This window comes from Gadus macrocephalus, chromosome 6 (assembly GCF_031168955.1).
Source record: "Gadus macrocephalus chromosome 6, ASM3116895v1".
NCBI classification, from domain to species: domain Eukaryota; kingdom Metazoa; phylum Chordata; class Actinopteri; order Gadiformes; family Gadidae; genus Gadus; species Gadus macrocephalus.
The window spans coordinates 25553989-25571769 of record NC_082387.1 but is presented as its reverse complement, the minus strand read 5'-3'; the positions used below and the strand labels follow the sequence as shown (position 1 = coordinate 25571769).

Sequence of the window (17781 nt, the reverse complement as noted above, 5' to 3'; positions counted from 1 at the left end):
TCTTCTTATCCTGCAAACAATAGATCTCAGAACGTTATATTACATAAAACAATGTGGTCACTCCGCACCGTAACGTACGGGTGGTTTAGTAATCCTCACAGGATAGCGTCTCATTGTCTCTGTTACCGGAGTACCGGTTAGCACAGTCTGTGGTGGGTCAGTGGACTGGTGTGGAGATTGTGTGTGCTGAGAAATGTGACAGTCAGGCTCCTGTGTGTGAGGTGTATTAGAGTGGAGTGTGGTGCAGATATCACCCGGGGGTAAGTCCTCTGGTATGGGAAGGTTCACTGCAGTCTGCTGCAGCTCTGGATCGGGGCGTGTCAGCATCTGATCCACATGGCGTTTCCATACCCCTGGTACTCCCACATTTATCCTGTACGACACTGGACCTGTCTTTTCCACAACAATACCTTGTGTCCACTTCTCCTCCCCCTTCCGATAGTCACGCACAAGGACTGGCGCCCCAACATCAAACTGCCTGTCCTTTGAGTGTTGGTGGCGGCACATAATAACTGCGTGCCAAGCTCTTCATCCTCACTACTCCTGGATGTGCTGAGTGGAGCTCTTTCAGAACCCGGGGGCGCAGTTTAGGAGGCACAATCACTTTCATACCCCACATGAGGCATCCCTGTTGTATGGTGAGATCATGCCGGCGCAACAGATAGGGCGACAGCTCTTCGTCGGCATCCTTTACAGCTGGACAACGACCAGTGGAGACAATTTCCTGGACACGAGATAAAGTGGAGTCAGACAGGGTCTCACGTTTGATCTCGGTGTTACTGACTGGTAGTGTGTCCAACTGAGATGTGTAGAACACCTCTACTGCGCCTAGCTTCTCTTTATGTGTGTGGGAGAGTGGTAAGCGTGATAGTCCATCTGCATTTGCATGTAGTGCACCCTTACGGTATTCAATGGTATACTCATGCGCTGATAGGAGGAGTGCCCAGCGCTGCATTCGGGCTGCAGCCATTGATGGTGTACTTTTCACTGGACTCAGGATGGAGGTCAGCGGGCGATGGTCAGTGAGTAGGGTAAACTTGTTACCATAGAGGTACTGATGGAACTTGCGAACTCCAAAGACTATCGCTAGCGCCTCCCTCTCTATCTGGGCATAGTTTTGTTCTGCCTTACTGAGTGTTCGTGAAGCATAAGCTATAGGTCGTTCCTCTCCATCAGGCGTAGCGTGCGAGAGCACAGCTCCGACCCCGTATGGTGAAGCATCGCACGCAAGGCGAAGGGGCAGCTCAGGATTGTAGTGCGTTAATACTTCCTGTGATACTAGGAGTGCTTTTGCTTTCTGGAAAGCTGATTCACAGTCTACTGTCCACTGCCATTGCTTCCCTTTGTTTAGCAGTTCATTTAGTGGTTTAAGGACAGTGGCTAGATTAAGAATGAAGCGTCCATAATAGTTCAGCATTCCTAGGAACGAACGTAGCTGGCTGACATCACGTGGTGCTGGTGCTTCCACAATAGCACATACTTTCTCTGGTGATTTGTGGAGCCCGGCCGCGTCAATGATGTGACCCCAGTATTCCACAGACTCCTGGAAAAACTGGCACTTCTCTTGTTTGAGATGCAGGCCATACCCCTCTAGCCTGCCTAGGACTGAATCCAGCGCTTTGAGGTGAGTCTGTTCATCAGGACCACTGATGAGGATGTCGTCCAGGTAACAGTGTGTGTAAGGTAATCCGAGCAGTACTTGATCCATAGCCTTTTGGAACAAGCCAGGTGATGAGGCTACTCCAAAGGGCAAGCGATTAAAGCGGAATAGCCCTTTCTGTGTGGAGATAGTTAGCAGCTTCCTACACTTCTCTTCTACCTCCATCTGCAGATAGGCATTAGATAAGTCTAACTTACTGAAGCGTTGCCCTCCTGCTAGAGAGGCAAAAAATGTCTTCAATGCGTGGTAATGGGTATCTATCCACGCAGAGAGCTTGGTTGAGGGTGACCTTGAAATCGCCACACAGTCTAACTGTGCCATCCTTCTTGATAACTGGCACCACAGGTGTGGCCCACTCACTATTCTCCAATGGTGAGATCACCCCAAGCTCAGTTAGGCGCTTCAGCTCGGCTTCCACTCGAGGTCGAAGTGCATAGGCCACATTACGTGGGGGGCAGAATTTAGGTATACTGTTAGGTCTAACAGTCAGTGTGGCTTTAATCTGCTTCAGTGTGCCTAACTCTGTAGAGAACACAGCTGAGTGTCTCTTTAACACCATCTTCAAGCTGTCTTTCTCTCTTTGCTCACAGGCATGCACTGTCTTCAAGTCTTTCCAATTCAGTTTGATAACTCTCAGCCACTCTCTGCCAAACAGTGGAGGTGCATCAACTTTCACTATGTACAAAGGCAAAACAGCACACTGCTTATTTAACTTAACTTGTACTTTGATCACCCCTTCCGGGCTCTCCAGTGTAAGTTTTAAGAATTATCTCAGTGGGTTGCAGAGGTAATTTACTTAACTTGCTTTTATACAGTTCCCAAGAAATTAAAGACACAGCAGCCCCAGTATCCAATTCCATTTCCATTTTCTTTCCATTAACTCTAGGCAGCACAGATTCTGGAATATTTCCCTTTTTCAGACAAGGCATAAAGTCCCAACTCAGAGTCGGTGTCAGATTTAGTCTCATCACTTTCACTAACATTCCTAGCATCAACATGATGAATTCTCTTCTTTCTGTCTTTCACACTGCGCTTCATTGTATTACCTTTCTGTCTCCATTCTCTGTCTTGGCTGCTTCTGGCTCTACTCTTACACATTTGTTTGGTATGGCCTTTCCTCCCACACTGGTAGCAGTCGCGATCTTTGTACCAGCAGTCTTCATCTGCATGGTTCCTTTTCCCGCACCTGCGGCATTGATCACCTTTGTTGGCACTTATTGCATGCACTTTAAGTGAACTGCTTAATTGCTGCACGTCGCGTGTGGCTGTCTCTGCCGACACCGCATAATCGAGAAGCCCCTGACTGCAGCCCGCAGACGGAGCCCACATGGAGGGGGCGGGCACTCAGTCCACATGGAGGGGGCTGGCACTCCGCCCACATGGAGGGGGCGGGCACTCAGTCCACATGGAGGGGGCGGGCACTCAGTCCACATGGAGGGGGCGGGCACTCAGTCCACATGGAGGGGGCGGGCACTCAGTCCACATGGAGGGGGCGGGCACTCAGTCCACATGGAGGGGGCGGGCACTCAGTCCACATGGAGGGGGCGGGCACTCCGCCCACATGGAGGGGGCCGGCACTCAGTCCACATGGAGGGGGCGGGCACTCCGACCACATTGACGATTGAGCAGATTTCCGCTGCTCTTGTTAATGCAAGAGTAAACGGTAATACTATGTTAAGCTAGCGGGAGCCCACGCTGTTAATTAAATTATACAAACAGATGGTACGGGAGTATCACGTTACTACCGTTCGCCGTTGCTCCATGTTTAAATCACAGTGCCTTGTTCGTGACCCGTTCACTAACTGAAACAGTGCCCCCTAGTGATCTTTTTTTTTTTTAACTCAGTATTAATAGGCCTACTATAGCTGTTTTCGCTTGAATTTTTGTATTTCTCTACCGATTGCTTCTATGCAACATTAAAAGTTACTAACAGCGACTTCACACAGAAGCTCTGGCTTAGGGCCCCCCACCGCCCTTGGGCCCCTGGGCATGTGCCCGGTGTGCCCGTGCGGTAATCCACCCTTGCCTGTAAACAATGCAACGTGTGCAAACTCCTGTACCCGTCTGTCTGTGAGAGTCACAGGCCCAGTAAGAGCCAAAATAAGATTTGGGGAACTATGAAGACTGGGACCCAAAGGTATGACCTTAACAGATGTAATGTGAGGAATAACGAAGTGACCACATCTAAGGGCAAAAAATGTACCTCAATAGACATAATGAAAAGCTACATGTGTGAAGCACATTAAGTTACACCAATCACAGGAGCACTAACAACAGTCTTTTTATTCAACAAAACGATTATAAAATAACAACTACAAAAAATAGATTGTAAACTATTAACATAAAAGATATATCAATAAAGAGTAGAACAAACAAAGTCTCAACGGGGGGGGGGGGGGAACACACTGACGCCTTCCTCAGTGAGGTGGACGCCACTCTCGCTTCACGCTCTGTCGCCCGACATCGCCGCCATAGCTGCCAAGCGCCGCCATTATGCTGCATCATCAGACTACTGGAGTCGTGTGGCGCAGGCGTCACGGGGAGGGGGAGAGGTGTTTGACTCAAAAGAGGCAAACACCTTCAGGTTTCTCCTGTCCATCATCTCCACACAGAACAGTTCATAGTCAGTATGTAATCTGAATGAGAATTGGAATGGTTTCCACGTTTCTTCCTCATCCCCGCCGTCATGGGATTTGCGCTGTGTTGATGCTGCCATCTGCTCCCAACCTTCCATCCCAATGACCTCTGGGAGAGAAACACTGTCCTTGAAAGACTAACTGGCACCATGCTGCTGCCTGAATTGTGTCCTTCAGGACAACATCATCTTCCTTGAAGAAGAAAGAAAAATTATTTGTGTCTGTACTTGACACCCTACTCTCCCAAAACCACAAAATGGTATGCAAACAAAGGCTACTACTACTGATGAGTTTTCAGTGATAAAAAACACTATTCAACTAGTCATCAGACGATTTCATCTTGCTATACATACAACCTCCAGCATTACACACATATTACATACCAGGTTCCCAGGTTCCAGTTCCTGGTCTTCAGTTTTGTCTGGAAATAAAACAGATTGTTGTCAGTAATGTTGAGTAGGCTAATACAATGGAATAATAAAAGTAGGCCCTAGTAGTGCAATAGATCAGCCATGGAGTAGGCTATAACTTGTATATTGATGGTGTCTCTAAAAGTCAAAGAAAACCAGTATAAACATAAAAGCAGTTTTCTACAAAAAAACATTGCAGCGTTTCGGTTTTCTTTTTTTCGGCTGCTTTGTATAAGATGGCTTGTGCATATACACAATGTAATTAGACTAAAATAATATTGATATTCGATTTCTGTGGACTCTTATGAACATTTCAAGACCCAACATGAAGTATCAACTCATTGCTAAGGATATCCACAACGACGATAAAGTAAGAATGCACCAAGGGTGGGGGAGGGTGAGGGGGGCTATTTTGACCTAAGACACTAGGATATATTTGATCTATATTCACTAAACATATTTATTACACCGAATGGTTGACATTGGTTGACATTCCTGAGATTCTAAGCTTTCAAACGGTGTATGACATGACTATATCACTCAACCTTATGATGCTGAAAATTGACCTAGCATGTTGGGGGGGAACATGCTAGGTGTAACTGATTAAGTAGTTAACAAGACATAATACACAATTGCATGAATATTACTAAATATATTAAGCATTTTGACAGTCTCACTTACTTGCATGTTTTAGGCATCACTCGCTCGGGCGGGCACACTCTAATTTCAGGTAATTTCAGGTACATTTCAGCTAATTTCAGGTCAGAAACGGGATCAGAAATGCTGTTTGACCAGTCCTCAATGTGAACTGAGTGGCCGCCCCCTCCATGTGGACTGAGTGCCCGCCCCCTCCATGTGGGCGGAGTGCCAGCCCCCTCCATGTGGACTGAGTGCCCGCCCCCTCCATGTGGGCTCCGTCTGCGGGCTGCAGTCAGGGGTACTTGGCATAATCCACTGCTTTCTGAAAAGTGAGATCCTTCTCGGTTAAAAGGCGCTTCTGAACTGTTTCAGTCTTAAGTCCATAGACAAATCTGTCCCGTAGTGCGTCTTCAAGATAAGCACCGAACTCACAATGTTCCGAAAGTCTTTTCAGTACAGCAACGTACTGTGCCACGGTTTCCTCTTCCCCCTGATTTCGCTTGTGGAACCGGAATCTTTCCGCTATAACAAGCGGTCTTGGAGCGAAATGGTTTTGCAATAGGCCTACTTCCACAACACGTCCATAATCCATCTCCCCAGGCTTGTCAGGAGCCACTAAACTGCGAAGTAATCCATAAATTCTTGGTCCCATCACACTAAACAACACCGGCACTTTCTTAGCTGTTCTGATCTCATTAGCCAGAATGTAATGTTCAAAACGCTCAATATACGTTGCCCATTGTTCACCGGTATCATCAAAGGGATCCATATTTCCAATTATTCCCGCCATGATGCGTCCGCTCTCAGTTGCTTTCTCTTCAATAACGGAGTCTTCGTTAGAGGATTGGCTCATCACCTCTTAACAGATACACTCTAGCTCACTAGCTAGCTTCCAACGTGGTTCTTCTTTTGTTCTGATGACCAGTCAAACGTCTTCAGAACTACGCACCTCATCGCCAATTTATGTTATGTTCCCTGTATCTTTTACGTGACAATCGTTCACCGCCATACAGAGACCAACACGGAAACATTGTATCTTGTTCTGCAACTTCAGCCAGGCTGGTTTATTGTGCACGGGAATTTATACAAATCAGAGGTGCCACCTAGTGGTCACCATGAACGAAGCACCTTCAGCTTCATACATAACAGATATCATCATTAACAATATATTATGGATTATTTTTAATACATGGGCTTTAGGACGCTGGCATAATTAGCTCTAAACCGAAAAAAGGGCTAGGCTACAGCTATGCTAGAGCTTGGCTAAATCGGGACTCTCCCAAACATGATACCATAAGTTCATTTTGTGTAACTTAATTAGGGTTAGGGATATGCATATACCAGACATTAATTTATCAGCTGTCTCGTGTGGGCTAGCAACACATAATTCATAAAACACAATAGCAGTGTTTAACCTGTAGAGGGTAGGAAGCTTAGTTAAGGGTAGTTTTTGGTTATCCCTAATTGAACATGTGTTTTGTTCCCACTTCCCAGGCAGACCCCGCTGTGAGGCTGCAGGTGTGTCTGGAGACGCTGGGCGTGGAGGAAGAGACGCTGGAGGGAGTTCCGGCTCACCTGCGCCTCCCAGTGGCTGTGACCCGCTACTGGCTGTGGAGGGCCAGCCCTGAGCCGACGCTCCTCAAAGCTCTGCTGATGGTCATGGTCCAAGGAGAACTGAACCGACGGACAGGAGGGACAACAGGTAGGTAGCACATGTGGTCACACCCACACACACACACACACACACACACACACACACACACACACACACACATACACACACACACACACACACACACACACACACACACACACACACACACACACACACACACACACACACAGGGAAAAAATCACTCCCTGTGTGTGTGCGTGTGTGTGTGTGTGTGTGTGTGTGTGTGTGTGTGTGTGTGTGTGTGTGTGTGTGTGTGTGAAGACTGGCAGGGGGATACCAGACACCTCTCCAAGCCTCTGGACGGTGTCGTGGCTCACAGCCTCAACCAATGGCAGGCCTGCCTGAAGGACGCCTCCCAGCTCAACCTGCTGCTCTGCAAGCCCCTCCCTGAACCCCTCTACGCCTGGTGAGACACCCAGACTGTACAGTTTCCATAGCAACAACATCACCCAGACAGTACTGTTTCCATAGTAACACCATCACCCAGACAGTACTGTTTCCATAGTAACACCATCACCCGGACAGTACTGTTTCCATGGCAACACCATCACCCAGACAGTACTGTTTCCATAGTAACACCACCACCGTCAGTACTGATTCCATAGTAACACCATCACCTAGTCAGTACTGTTTGCATAGCAAAACCATAGCTAGCCATTACTGTTTCCATAGTGAGACCATCATATAAAATCAGAAGTAAATTTAAATAACAGGACAACATCACAACACTGATATTTTAACAGTGAAATACTGAGAAATGTTAACGTATACACATCTGTGACAGAGAAAGTTGCGGGTGTATTTTTTATCTTATCTTATTTTTTAAGATAAGATAAGTGCTTCATTAATCCCAGACGGGTTGGTCCAGGTTGTACCAGGGCAGGCTGGTGCACCAGCGACAGGAGCAGCTCCAGGAGAGGGAGCCGGAGGACATCGTACAGGACGACCAGTTCATCAGTCTGTACAGGAGGCTCCTGGGAGCAGTGACCCAGCCAGACCCCGGGGCCAACAGGAGAGCTGGGGGGCCTGAGGGCCAGCATGGAGCACCTTCACCTCAACACCCAGGATGAGGAGGAGGAGGAGGAGGAGGAGGTGGAGGAGGAGGAGGAGGTGGAGCTGGGCGGGGCTGAAGGCCTGGATCAGGGCTCGGATGGTTCTAGGGTGGAGGTTAAAAGCAGGAGGAGGAAGCAGTAGAGGGAGGGGTGGGAGTGAGCAGGGGGGGGCTGATGGGGCACAGTGTTGGGGCAACACGTTACAGTCATATATTATATTAAGCAGCAACAGAGTTATAAAACCTGTTCTTCATATCATTTTGGTATTGCATCTTCAATAAGAACCTAGGAAGGAAGAAATAGGAGAGTTGAGATCGGTATAAGATTAGCATAAGACGTTGCTTCACAATATTATGGTTGTGGGCTTTTTCTATGCGTGAATCATGAGTTGTGTTTCGGGCTTGGTTAAAATAATTGATTTTCTGATTAATATCGATCTTAATTTGAGCTATTGATCGTTCTTTCAATACAACATATACATATGTATACTGTACAGGCATATATATGTATATGTACTAGTGCTGTCAGTTAAACGCGTTATTAACGGCGTTAACGCAAACCAATTTTAATGGCGTTACATTTTTTATCGCGCAATTAACGCTTTTTTTTTTTTTTTTCTTTGGCTCAAAACAAAGAAGCAGTAGCCTGACTGCTATGTTCAAGGAAGTATGTTTGTATGTTCATCGTTTAATTGCACTATAGGCTTTTTTTTTGTATCGTCCTTTTTTGATCAGTATATGCCAATAAAAAAACATGGCAAGCCGATGAACTTCTCCATGTTGATAAGAGCATTAAAATGAGAAAAAATAAAGGGACAAAGAAATCAAGGGATATTTAGCATCGAAAAAAAATTTGCGATTATTCGTGAGTTAACTATGGCATTAATGCGATTAATCGCGATTAAATATTTTACTCGCTTGACAGCACTAATATACATATAATCTATACATGTATATATATGTATGCATACAGATATATATATATACATGCGCAATCATATATATGAATATACATATTATATATACATACATACATATACCACACATATATATATACACATATTATATACATAATATACATATTATTTTTACTATTCACTTATTTACTGCAATTCATGATATAAATCAATAAACTCAGACCATGTCAGCAGCTTGTCCGCTCTTTCCTCCGTGTTGTCCTAAAGTCTCCAACACGGTTTCCTGAGCTGCATGAGGAGGCTCCAATCGCTCAGAGAAAGGAGTACAGATGTACTCCTCCCCACCGAAGCAGGGAGGAGAACCAAACGGTTGGTACGGAATAACTAAAGTGAAGTCACTCTGCAGGACATTTTGAGGCAGACCGGTTAGTGGAGACCAGAAAGGGCGAGACTAGGCTGAGAGCAGCTGCTATTCCCACCATCCCTGTGCATCGTCCTCAAACACAGGAGGGCCCCTACACCACCATGCACCCCTGGACCTGTAACCATGGAGACCATATCCTGACCACAGCTGTAGTGTTAAAGGTGACACAGGTATAATTAGACTCTGAATAATTATGGAAATGTTTCTTATTTTGGAAATTATATAATATCATTTTGATATTTTAAAAGGAACAGTGCCATGTCTTCTACTTTCTTCAGCTCTAAAGATTGAGGAAAGGAGGGATGAGGAGACGGAGAGAAGGGAAAGTGAGAGTAAAGAGAGAGGGGACAGGTTTCAGTGTTCCCTATGAAGGACTTAAAAAATACAAAATGAAGAGGTCTAAACTGCATACAAAAAAACATAGTATTTTTGGATGCAATTCATTAGAGCTTGCCCTTTTGGCTTACTTTTAGTGTCCTTATTTCCACAATTAATAGAGTTAATTTCATATCAAATTCTTGACCATCTTTCATTTATGTATGGAGGTAGACCATATTTTAGCCATATTTAGCTTTTTTAAGATTCCTCACATTAGTTTAGCTACTTTATGGAGTTCATCCATTCTTTGAACCAGAATTTGAAACTTTTTTGTTGTTTGTTCTCCATGCATAACATATTGTTTAATTGCAATGTAGTATAGTACAGCTATAAGTGGGTAACAAAAATGCTAAGCAACGTAAAGGTAAATCAGTTAATATGTGTCTTCAGTGATGTTAAGTATAGTAATGTCAATTAACAGAGCAACTCCCGCTTGGGAACGGGATCCGCAAAACTCAATCTCACCTAGGGCTACAAAAGTTCCTTTGAAAACTTGACCTTCACCCATGATTACATAATTTTGCTTAATTTTCCTCGTGTCTGAAAGCCAATCGTTATTCACTGGCAATTTGCCGATGGAGGTACTTTGCATGTATGTAAGTCCAACATCATATGGCTTCATTATGACAGCTAATGGCTCCTTTAATCCGCTTTAGCCTAGGTTTTACCTTCCTTTTGGCAACATTCAGTGTCTGTAAAGCGCAGAGTTGAAACAACTCTATTGGTGCATTCCAATATTCAGTAATTAGAGCATTAGTAACTGAATGTCGTGTTTTGGGGTGCGTTCCAAAAACGGCCTACTTTCCTCCTGCTTGACCACTCCCTGCTAGTGCCTCTCTCTCTGGGGGTGTACTGAAGTTATGGACCGCGCCCGGTGTTTGTATCATGTGTGTAGTGTGAAGCCGCACCTGAGGATGAGAGACCCTGGGCCTTCAGCAGGTCTTAACTATGAGCAGCAGATCCTTGAGCTGGAGCAGCAGCTGGTCCAGAGACAGAACCCGGAGGGGGCGGCCCCCCGCCCTGCCCCTCCGCGGGGGGCAGCGAGCAGCAGAGTGTGACGGAGGCGCAGCGCAGCGTGGAGCTGGAACGAGAGCAGGAAGTGAGAGTGGGTTTTAAAGGTAGGGGAAGGTTTCACAAACTGTCTGATAAAGGTTTAGATGCAACATAAATCATGGGAGCAAAGAGGAAAACACGTTGTTTTATTAAAAAGTGTCCTAACAAGATAGTCAACAATGAAAGCTGTGGTCAAATGCTGTAAAAATAAAAAGTATATGATTAACTTATAAAATGCATGATAGTGACAGGAATGACAAAATGTCACCATCTGGTGGGTGAGGAGATTCAGTAAGTATTGGGTGAACTGCGTGTTTATGTACTTGAGCACTGTAAGATGACTTTACCCTTAACCAACATCCCTCCCTCACTTCAAAACCCTGACGACTTTCTGAGAACATCCACTGACTTTGACACTTTGTGGCTCATAGCTCATCTGATGAACACACACACATTTTTGTCTCATCTGTCGAACGCACACACATTGTTGTTTATGGCTCATCTGTCGAACGCACACAATTTGTTGAGTTGTGATATCTAGGGCCTCTGGTATTTAACTACTAAGAAAAATTATTCCTACAGCTGATTTTGTCCCATATGTTTTTTGTATGTCATGTACATGAGAGAGAGAAGTGCAGATGTATCGTCTTTAACGCGAGGTGAACTGAGGTTGGTGGTTATCGCAGAGAATATCTAAAAGGAGGAAATAAAATGTGAAGACTATTACTGTAGCCTTTCACAATCAGCCAATCAGCCCAGGAACTGGAACACCTGGATCTTGTCCTCCTACTTCATGACGAAGAGCTAATGGTACTCTCTCTGCACTGGTATGGCCTCTCTGTACTGGTACGGTCTACCTGTACTGGTACGGTCTCTCTGTACTGGTACGTCTTTCTGGTCTACCTGGGATAACCAGTGCCAAGAACACACAATCAGTGTGATTAACACACATGGATAGAGAGACATCGGTCAGGGACACATTCACACACACTCACATACCCCCCCCCCCCCCCCCCCCCCCCACGCACACACACACATACACAATACACACACAATACAAAATACAGACATTCATACATACACAGTACATACATATTTACGAACACACACACACCTGTGGTCAAACCTCCTGCTCTCGGTCTCGCGTCTGAACTGTATCCTGAAGACTATTAATATTCTCTCTCCTTATAGCTCCTTTGTTGAGCGCACACTCTTTGTGGTTGATGTCTGTCTCTTCTGTTAAACGCACACACTTTGTTGAGATGTGACATCTAGGGTCTCCGATATATAACTACTTCTTACAGCTCATTTTGTCCCATTTGGTCGTTTTTTATAGTAACACCATTGTTGATTGTATGTCATGTAAATGAGAGAGGAAGAAGGGAAGCTATATATGGTCTTTAATGCATTGTGAAGGGAGGTTAGTGGCTATTGCAGAGAATATCTAAAAGGAGGAAGCTACATGTGAAGACTATTACTGTAGCCTTTCACAATCAGCCAATCAGCCCTCCCCCTGTCCAAGTGGCGTTAATAACCAGACACAGAGAGGCAGCTACGGAGCAGATGAAGATGAATCCATGGACCCTCTCTGTGCTCCTGCTGCTAGCTGGTAAGCTGTAATGCTTCTTCTGTTTACTACCTGGGACGTTTCCGTACACAAACTGGATCCAGCCGGCCTGTGGGCTCAACCTAGAGCTCTTTTTAGAGCCTAATGGGACCTCAACTCTACCACTAGACACAGATAAAGAAGGACACTTTGATCAGTTTATCGTTCCATATGTTATCGTAATAATAATAATAAGGCATTGTTTTCTTAATGGGCCTCACCCCAAGAGCTTTCATAACATAAAAGAAAAAAAAACTTGATATATAAAGTGTGAAATTAGATACGATATTATATAATTCATTATGCTTTATGGTATGATATCAAATATTATATAAAATGATAAACTAAAAATGTGAGACCCTCCCTTAGAACCGGGCTCCCTGTTGTGACCCCGACTGTCTGCTTCCTCCAGGGCCGCTGGGGGCGGACCCTGACTGGCACGTGGAGTACCCTGACTCCTTCTGCGTGGTGGAGGGCTCCACCGCCACCATCCCCTGCAGCTTCACCCACCCCAAGGTGCACAGAAGGACCGGCGTGGTGCTCCCGGTGAACCGGGTGGACTGGTGCCGCAGTCATGAGTACTGCCTGGACCCCAAGGCAAACGTGTTCAACAGCAGAAACCTCCGGGCCGACAGCAGGTTCCTGTACCCGGGGGACCTCGTCAGGAGCTGCACCTTAAAGATCATCAAGACGGAGAAACAGGACGCTGAAACGTACCGCTTCCGCTTCAGGACCAACGGCCAAGTGTACACCGGACCGATAGGAGTCAGAGTCAACGTCACTGGTAAGTGTTACATCTATTACTGTTACTAGTTAGTTTTACATCTAGTACTGTTACTAGTTAGTTTTACATCTAGTACTGTTACTAGTTAGTTTTACATCTAGTACTGTTACTAGGGTCAGTGTTACTTCTACTACTGTCCCATTATAACAGGACTATAGGAAGAGACTAGACTTGGTTCCCATCGGGGAGGGATTAGTAGCTTCCTGTAGTCAACCTTGAGCAAGATGTCCTCACCCACCTGCTCCTCATGAGATGTTTCTGGATGTCCTGGAAGACGCTTTGGATCAAAGGGACTCGATCACAAAGAGCTTGATCAGGAGAGCCTGGGAAGTTGGCACATACAACAGATTGAAGGACTCCTTGTGTCTGCAAACTGAGGTGATAAATATACTCTTCAACTGAAGGGTATATGCTGTCAATCTGTCCAGTTGTAAAGAACGTCCGTCTCACTGTGTCCTCAACAGATGGAGAGGATGTGAAGGTCAGAAGCTCCGTCACTGACCATGTGGTGAAAGAGGGCGGTCAGGTCACACTCACCTGTACCTCAGCCTGCTCCTTCCACCAATTGGACGTCCACTGGTACAGAAATGGCCACGCCCTATCAGAGACAGGCCCCGCCCTCCACCTCAGCAATCTGACCAATGACGACACAGGGGATTACACCTGCTCTCTGGACTCCAGTGGGCAGAAAACCTCTGCACCTTGGAGTCTATTGGTGTTGGTAGATGAAGGTGAGCCCCTCTGTGTTCACTAATGCACATGAGTTGGTCCATCATCTAGTGTAATATAGTGTATGATAGTGAGCCCCTCTGTATTCACTAATTCGTATAATATAGTCTATTATAGTCTAACATAATCTAATCTAATATAGTATTTTATAGTCTAACACTATCTCATCTAATAAAGACTTGTTTATTCTGTCATTTTCTAATATAGTCTCTCGTGGTCTAAAATTATCTAATCGAATATAGTCTAGTATAGTCTACCATTATCTAATCTAATATAGTCTATTATATTCTGACATTATCTAATTGAATCTAATTGTCTAAAATAAAGACATTTTATAGGTAATCTGAAGTAATGGTTTCTGAAATGATGTCATCTAATCTAATCAAACTGTATCCAACACATTATATAATGTAATGTAATATTACTGTTATTAACAAAGCGATCTAAACTAATCTTATTGTATTTGATGTGTTGTTTTACAAAAAAAGGCAGGTTTGGCTGGCGGCTGACGGTGTCGGTGGTGTTGAAGGTGCTGTGGGCTGTGTTCCTTCTCCTCCTGGCTGGGCTGGTATTCGCTAAAAGGTACTCGAGCACTACTAATCTGTTGAACTAGGCGTAGGGAATGGAGCCCACTGTGGAGCTCACCGGGAGAGATTGCAATTACCACTTATCCTCATAAGTCGCCAAACGGAACAGAACCGAAATCTTTGAAAAATGTCAACTTTGATCTTAGAGTGGAAGTTTAATGACCTGCCACCAGGTGTGGCATGTGTTAAGGTGAGCAACGTTTGCTACAGTCCAATGGGTAGGCTGGTAGACCCAAAAGAAGGACCACACACACACACACACACACACACACACACACGCACATGCACGCGCACACTCACACGACTTAACCCTGATATTCAAGAGCACCTGAACTGGAGTGCAGAGTAGAGTGTATTATGGCGTAGACTCGCAAAAACTTAGGGTTTTAAATCAGTTTTTCAATATAATTTATTATTTGAGTAAATGACAGAATGGCATAGAATACTATGTTGAGATCAAAATAGACATACTAAGATGTTTTCAACAAAAACAGGTTAACTGGTTCACTAGGTCATTGGCACTTAAAGCCTACTAGTGAAATGATGAAGGGAATCTGAGGTTTGCTGGTCTGCTTCTGGGTGACAGGTCAGCCCCTGGACCGGAACATGAGATCGTCTACAGCGAGGTCGTTCGCTGAACCAAACTCAAGCAGCGACTCCTCTTCCTCCTCCAGTGATGACGAGATAAGGGAACACTGACGTCATCATGTCTGTTGTCTCTCACAGACTTATTGGTTGAGTCGTGTTCTTTTCAGTTTCTATTTCTGATTGTAACATTTCAGATGATTTCAGTTTTTTATGAATTTGAGTTTTCTTTCTTTATTGTATGTTGTTGTTTATTCTGAATATACTTTAGGTTGTGTGAATAACGGTGAGGTTTGTAAAGACTGGTTCTTCTCCATTTTGGTCCAGATAACTAGGCTATGTTTAAAAAAAATACTTCTCAATTTAGTTTCTTGATGGCAAGGCTGCTCAGTCTTTCATGAGCCTTTTCTTCTGTTAGCTTACAGTATTTATCAATTATCATGTCTTTACAGTCTATGGGTCATGTAGGCTTACAATAAGATCTGTCATGTTATCATCGATGGTTGCTGTGTTAAAGTGAAGCCATTTTAAATACTGATAAAGTTAATGGGGGGCAGATAATCACCCTCACCACTGTGGAGCTAATATAAGAAGGGGGAAGTATAATTCACTGAAACTCAGCAGGAACTTTGTCTGCTGCCATGTGTGTCGTTGTCCTCTCTGCTCTGAATACTATTATTAAGATAGCAGAAGTCACATAGAATTGAATGAAAGTCTTATTGTGAAGCATCTGTGTAAGAATACAGATATTATAGGTATGCATAATCAATTTAGACGTAGAAGAAGCTTTTTGGGACCTGTATTAGACCTTTCAAGTAGGCTATTAAACTATAAAAGTTTAATTATTACCTTATTCTGAGCATGCAGTGTATTTTAATTTGGATACAGCTGTTAATAAGCCTAATGATTTCTCAATGCAAATCTATATAGTGAAGGGTATTTGATGATGTGGGACTATTTTAATTCCAAAGGCTAAGGGAACTTAATCAGGATAAATATCCTGGATCCATGAAATAATTGGCTTTTAAAAAATAAAATCTTCCTGCCCCAATGGGAATTTACAATAGGGGTGTCTATACTTATGCACCATCTATTTTAATGGTGAACATTTATTTATTTACAATACTTTATTCATTCAAAAAGCAAATTGGCGTCCGTAAAGGTTGGATTTTTTAAACTTGGCCCGGTCGGACCCCGAGGGCCGGAAGGGGGGGCCTGCCCTCGGGGTCCGACCGGGCCAAGTTTCGGTGCGGGGGTCCCAGTTAGGCCTTAGAATAAGGTATTCAAATTTCAGGGCGGTAGGACCTTCCTATCTCAAAATCTGTTTTCCACCACATTCTGAACCATTAGGTCTTGTAGGCTCCACTTCTGAGGGGCTTTGTCCAAATGACAGTCCATTTGGGAAAACTTTTTTTCTCTAAGGGCTAGAACTCCAAATCTCGGATAAGTCATTCTCGGGGCCCCGGGAAATGCGTGTAAACATTTTAGTATCCCTGGCTATCTCGAAAAGGCCGGAAAAGGGGCGTGACCTCCAACAGTACAGTAAATGTACATAAGACAGAGGTTAGTTTCTAGTCCCCATTTTTTGTGGGATGGAGGTGTACATTTGTGGCTTAAGGGGTCTAGACACAGCTGGCCTGTGGCCACGTTTTTGAAGCCTGGGGTCAAAAGGAGCCGGCACCACGCCGCTTATGAGATAACAAAAAGTGAATGTGTATTTCTCTCATGACTTTTTGTCATTATTAAAGAGAGGAATGATTCTCAGATATGCATGTTGGATGGCTAGGGTGTAGGTCTGGGAAGAACTTCAGGCCAAAATCTTGCAAGCGAGCCGCTGGGTGAGGTGCAACGAGATGGAGCACTTGTTGAGTCATTTCCTATATGGCTGGAGCCACAGGTTGAAGCGTATGCGTCCTTTGAGGCCCCCTTTGATATATAAGAGACCCCAAGGTACAGCTTACTTAAATGTTGTCGACTCAGTCACCTATTGCATCACTTCCTTCAGGGCTTCAGCCTCCATTATTGATCATTGTAGTAGGCTATGATTGAATGCCCTCTTTCATATATTTGATGCCTCCACCACTGGGACGTGGCAACTTTCTCCAAATCCATATGGGGAGGGGGGGGGATGCTTGTGGACAGTAGGGGTGTACACTAGATATAAATAGGAAGCAAACTCAGGAGAAGGAATGACCTCTCACAAATATTTATTTAATAAATTGTTTCAAATAACCCTCCCTCATTAAATCAATGAGCTTGGTGTTTTGCTTTCAAAAATAGGTTACAGAAGAAGTCTAACTGCAGAAAATTAAAACATGCAAGCTGCCTTTTAAGGATAACTTGGAATATCTGTCTATTTTTTAACCATCGGACCCTAGTTTACGACAAACACACAATTGACTGCAGCTCCTTTGCCGTGTGGTTTTTAGAGCCATGTAAGTATTAGAGGGGGCGGTCGATAGCAACCACCATAGCAACCATGACGGTCAAGTGACTGGATGCAGCCCCGTTGAAAAAAATAGAATACCACCCTACACACTTAGGAGATTAATAATATTTAAATTATTATGATTATTATGATTAAATTATTATTAAGTCTTTATTTGCATGGGTTTACATTTCGTTCTGTGTAGCATGGAAAAATCTG

General features: G+C 44.4%; 2 protein-coding genes and 2 long non-coding RNA genes across 9 annotated transcripts in view; 2 read left to right on the top strand and 2 right to left on the bottom strand.

Moving 5' to 3' along the window:
- The window catches only part of LOC132458857 (protein asteroid homolog 1-like), a 44926-nt gene extending 35708 nt beyond the window's left edge, over positions 1 to 9218 (top strand). The window contains exons 2-4 of one of the 2 annotated variants that reach the window (XM_060053197.1): positions 6840 to 7047; positions 7282 to 7426; positions 7889 to 9218. In XM_060053197.1, the coding sequence (XP_059909180.1) occupies positions 6840 to 7047; positions 7282 to 7426; positions 7889 to 8090 (555 nt within the window). In that variant the 3' untranslated portion in view covers positions 8091 to 9218. The remainder of the gene's footprint in view (positions 1 to 6839; positions 7048 to 7281; positions 7427 to 7888) is intronic. The other variant, XM_060053202.1, reaches the window with a different exon arrangement.
- The window catches only part of LOC132458865 (sialoadhesin-like), a 57405-nt gene extending 41905 nt beyond the window's left edge, over positions 1 to 15500 (top strand). For 3 of the 5 annotated variants that reach the window (XM_060053219.1, XM_060053212.1, XM_060053215.1), the window contains one exon: positions 15136 to 15500. In XM_060053219.1, coding sequence (XP_059909202.1) covers positions 15136 to 15187 — 52 coding nt within the window. In that variant the 3' untranslated portion in view covers positions 15188 to 15500. Of the gene's footprint in view, positions 1 to 14450; positions 14545 to 15135 lie in introns of all 5 variants that reach the window. The other 2 variants (XM_060053226.1, XM_060053217.1) reach the window with 1 other exon arrangement.
- LOC132458940 (uncharacterized) overlaps positions 1 to 16297 on the bottom strand; it is a 47990-nt gene extending 31693 nt beyond the window's left edge. The window contains exon 1 of the long non-coding RNA XR_009526040.1: positions 15585 to 16297. This is a non-coding gene — a long non-coding RNA (uncharacterized LOC132458940). The remainder of the gene's footprint in view (positions 1 to 15584) is intronic.
- Positions 4101 to 6381, bottom strand: LOC132458939 (uncharacterized). Its single transcript, XR_009526039.1, has 3 exons — positions 5388 to 6381; positions 4680 to 4717; positions 4101 to 4488 (listed from the first exon to the last, which is right to left on the bottom strand). It is a non-coding gene; the product is annotated as an uncharacterized LOC132458939 (long non-coding RNA).
- Positions 16298 to 17781: the final 1484 nt, after the last annotated feature.